The sequence below is a fragment of the Crocuta crocuta genome, unplaced genomic scaffold (assembly GCF_008692635.1).
Source record: "Crocuta crocuta isolate KB4526 unplaced genomic scaffold, BGI_CrCroc_1.0 scaffold49, whole genome shotgun sequence".
Classification (NCBI taxonomy): domain Eukaryota; kingdom Metazoa; phylum Chordata; class Mammalia; order Carnivora; family Hyaenidae; genus Crocuta; species Crocuta crocuta.
The window spans coordinates 459,089-463,245 of NW_027536462.1; the positions used below are offsets into that span (position 1 = coordinate 459,089).

Below are 4,157 nucleotides of genomic sequence, written 5' to 3' on the forward strand. Positions count from 1 at the left end.
ATCAATACACTTTTCTGGTTTACCACCTTTTTTTCTCCTGCCAATGGAAGATGGGCGAGCCTTGGTTCATAGTATGCAAATCAACTTTATCCATCAGCTGGTGCAGTCTAGACTCTTTGCTGATGAAAAACCTCTTCAGGACATGTACAACTGCCTACGTATCCTTTTGAAATTTGAGACCTCTGTTTATAAGGAATTTGTGTGTCCCTGTCCTCCCCATATTTCCATTTACCCTCCATCCTGAACTTTTCCTTTTTTGGAATAGAAATGGGGCTGAGGAACTGTTGAGTGTGTAGAATAGTGATACATCTATAATAGACTAAGTTTTAAATTTTACTGTTCACTTTGCAGGTAAAAACAAAAATGAGTAAGAAATAATGCTGTCTAGAGGGAAAAAAAATAGTGCCATTTCATCTACTCATATTCTCTAAACCATGATGAACTCGTGGGCAACCTGGGCCTTACAGTTTGTTTATGTTGATTGAAAATTTAACTATAAAGCCATTTTCTAAAATTGTGCCAAAAATCATCACACCTTTTAGTGTATGTCATTGAAGAAATCGAATTCCAGAAATTTCTTTCATAGCCAGCTTTTGGGGAATAGAGCTTTTATTAAATGAACTTTGCTTGTAGTTCACTGGCCCTTGTAATGATATTAAGTTTGCTTAACAAGCTCCATCAGATTCTTTCTGCTTGTCGCTTCAGTTAGAAGTGCTACATTCCCAAACTCTAATGTTAATCCGAGAGCGGTGGGGAGACCTTGTGCAGGTGGAACGGTACCATGCCGGCAAGTGCCTCTCCCTCTCAGTTTGGAAGTAAGTGAAATTGATTCTAGCAAGTTCATGCTGTGATGTAAATACCCTTTATGTTTCTCTTTTTCCCTCCTACATCTGATTTACTATATACCAATAGCCGTGTACCTCTAGCAACATGGGTTTATATGGTAAGGTCTCGTGGTATCATATAAACCACATAGGGCATCTGTAATTGACCCCTTTCTTAGAACATGGTATGTTTTAAATACGTAGACGTCTGTTTGTACTAAGACTTGCTATTCTTAAAAAGTTAGATTACTTCGGGCTTATACCAGATTGCTGAAAGACCACTAAGATTGTTGGGTATGTTTTTAAAACACATTTGCTTATCACAGTTTTACATTTTGAATTGTGCCTTTTAGTATCTTTGTTGAGGGAGAGTTTGGGGGCTGTATTAGGCTGTTTATAATCCTCAATTCCTTGTTTGAACTTTGCTTGATTCCCATTTTCTGTAAAGGAATCAGAGGTAAATAGACACCACATAGAAGACAGGTTGTTTTGGGATTTTTTTTGTGTGCATGTGTTTTGTTTTTATTTTTTATTTATTAAAAAAATTTTTAATGTTTATTTTTGAGAGCAAAAGAAACAGAGCATGAGCAGGGGAGGGACTGGGAGAGAGAGGGAGATGCAGAATCCAAGGAGGCTTCAAGCTCTGAGCTGTTAGCACAGAGCTTGATGTGGGGCTTGAACTCACGAACTGTGAGATCATGACCTGAGCCAAAGTTGGAAGCTTAACTGACTTAGCCACCAAGTTCCCCCTCATGTATTTTTTTTAAAATTCTGTGTCTGTTTTTTAAAAAGTATGTAAATCAAATATTGTGTTGGATTATAGAATAGCTGTCTTCTNAATTACCAGGCTGTATTAAAAATAATTATTAGTATTTCTTTTCTCTTTAGTCAACAGGTTCTTGGGAGAAAAACAGGGACAGCATCTGTTCACAAAGTTACAATTAAAATTGATGAAAATGATGTCTCTAAGCCTTTACAGATTTTTCATGATCCTCCTTTACCAGCTTCTGATTCCAAATTAGTAGAAAGAGCCATGAAGGTAAGAGATCTCAATGTATTTTAATATTGGTTTGATCAAATGAATATATATAACTTTCTTACACTTTATGCTTAAACTTTTAACACACATTCTTTAAAATACCTGGTGGGGCACCTGGGTGGCTCAGTTAAGTGTCCTACTCTCGATCTCTGCTTGGGTCTTGATTTTGGGGTCATGAGGACAGGCCCCATGTTTGACTCTGCACTGGAGAAATCCCAGAGCCTACTTAAAAAATAATAAAGGAGGCACCTGGGTGGCTTAGTCGGTTGAGTGCCGACTTTGGCTCAGGTCAAGATCTCACGGTTCGTGGGTTTGAGCCCTGTGTCAGGCTCTGTGCTGACGGTTCGGAGCCTGGAGCCTGCTTCACATTCTGTGTTTTCTTTCCCCTCTCTCTGTTCCTCCCATGCTTATACTCTCTCTCTCTCTCAACTCTCTCTCTCAAAAAGAAATAAAAGTTAGTAATAAAAAGATAAAATACCTGATTGTTCCTAAAACCTTTTATTAAACTTGTTTTAAGTGAATGTTATGCTTTTGCATTTTTTTAAAATTTATTTTCAGAGTACATGTGTGCAAGTGGGGGAGGGGCAGAGAGAGAGGGGGAGAGAGAATCCCAAGTGGCCTCCGCCCTATCAGCGCAGTCTAAGGAACCATGAGATCATGACCTGAGCCAAAATCAAGAGTTGGACACTTAACCGACTTAGCCACCCAGGCGCCCCACATTTGTGTGTGTTTTTTTTTAATGTTAGGTATAATTCTGAAGGTGTTCTTTCACATTTTTAAATATAGTTCATATCACCATTTTATTTATTTATTTATTTACAAATAGTTTATTGTCAAGTTGGTTTCCATATATCACCATTTTATTTTTAAGGCTTGACATTTAATCACTGATAACCAGTACATGTCCTATCTTGAGTTGTAATTGCCAAAATGTTAGCTATAGTCTTTAAGCTACCAATACTATCTAAGTTTATCTTTTTACCTTTAAGTTTGCTTTTTTTTACTGGTTAACACTCAAATCAGTGTGATTCTAAAAGGAACTATCTTGAGGCACAATAATCTACTCTCAGGCTTTGAAAGTGAAAACGTTTAAATTGCACATACGATTCTCTTGTTCTTATTTATGCAGATTGATCACTTATCGATAGAAAAGCTCCTAATTGACAGCGTCCATGCACGAGCTCATCAGAAGCTCCAGGAGCTGAAGGCCATTCTGAGAGGCTTCAATGCCAACGAAAACTGTAGGTTCTTTTAAACTGGCGTTTCCGCCTTTCTTTTGTTTATGTAAGTGTCCACTTTTATTTTATGAAACGTCTTTCTTAATATGACTTTTTTCCTGGTTTTGTTGTGGGGTTTGGGATTTCTGNTAATTTTCTTCTTAATTATTTAGCTTGGCGTTATTTTTTAAATGTATGCATATTGAAATTCCTTAAAACTTTTTTTCCTATTGAAATGGAAGTTATTTTAACATTTTAATATGAATCTTAATTTCTTTTAGGTCATCTTCTAAGAATAAGGTAGCTTTGCAGATACTTAAAATGTTATTTATAAAATATGCCTCTTTGAGTGAAACAGAATTTATCCCTTGTCGTTTTAAAGATTTTTATTTAATTGTTAGTGCATTAGCAGGACTCAAATAAGAACCATAGATATACACACATAGCGAAAAATCTTCTAAGTTCACTTTGTAAGTGCGTTTAGAGTTTTGGGGGACAGTCATTTAGAAAGTAAGTGCTTTCATTCTAGAAATAGTTTCACAGTATCATAATGAGCATACACTGTCTCTACCCCAGTTTTTGGTTGTGATGACCTTGTGCCCACAGTGAACAGCCTTTAATTAAGTGAGATCATGTAAGTGAAGTGGCATAAAAATATGATGTCTTTAATAACTTTGGTAGTTAAAGTACTGTCTTGCACCACCACAGACCCTGGCTCAATCCATTATACTTAAAAAAGTAGCTTCTTCAGTACCACTTTGACGAGTTAGCTAAAAATACTGCCTAAAGAGAAGACAGACAGGAAAATAAATTTGTATTCAGAATGCATAGTCATTCAAAGAAAGTGAAAGAACAGAGGTGTAAAAGAGGGTCTGAGATGGACTAAGGACTAAGGTGAAGGGCAGCTTAACTTTACAAAAGTATAGATGCAGGTCTTAAATACAAAGTATGCTAGACCTCTGATGAATGAATGCAGTGGTTAAATCTGTTTTGATGGTGCATGTTCACTAGCCCCAGCAGGACTTAACATTAGATTTATCAAGTCTTGATGATTTGAATTTAATAATAAGTTACATG

The 4,157-nt window shown here is 36.5% G+C and overlaps 1 protein-coding gene across 1 annotated transcript in view; it reads left to right on the forward strand.

Moving 5' to 3' along the window:
* Nucleotides 1-4,157, forward strand: part of MED14 (mediator complex subunit 14) — a 64,863-nt gene that overhangs the window by 12,724 nt on the left and 47,982 nt on the right. Inside the window, exons 7-10 of the mRNA XM_077748494.1 lie at nucleotides 51-158; nucleotides 683-815; nucleotides 1,713-1,863; nucleotides 2,993-3,104. Of these exons, the coding sequence (XP_077604620.1) occupies nucleotides 51-158; nucleotides 683-815; nucleotides 1,713-1,863; nucleotides 2,993-3,104 (504 nt within the window). The remainder of the gene's footprint in view (nucleotides 1-50; nucleotides 159-682; nucleotides 816-1,712; nucleotides 1,864-2,992; nucleotides 3,105-4,157) is intronic.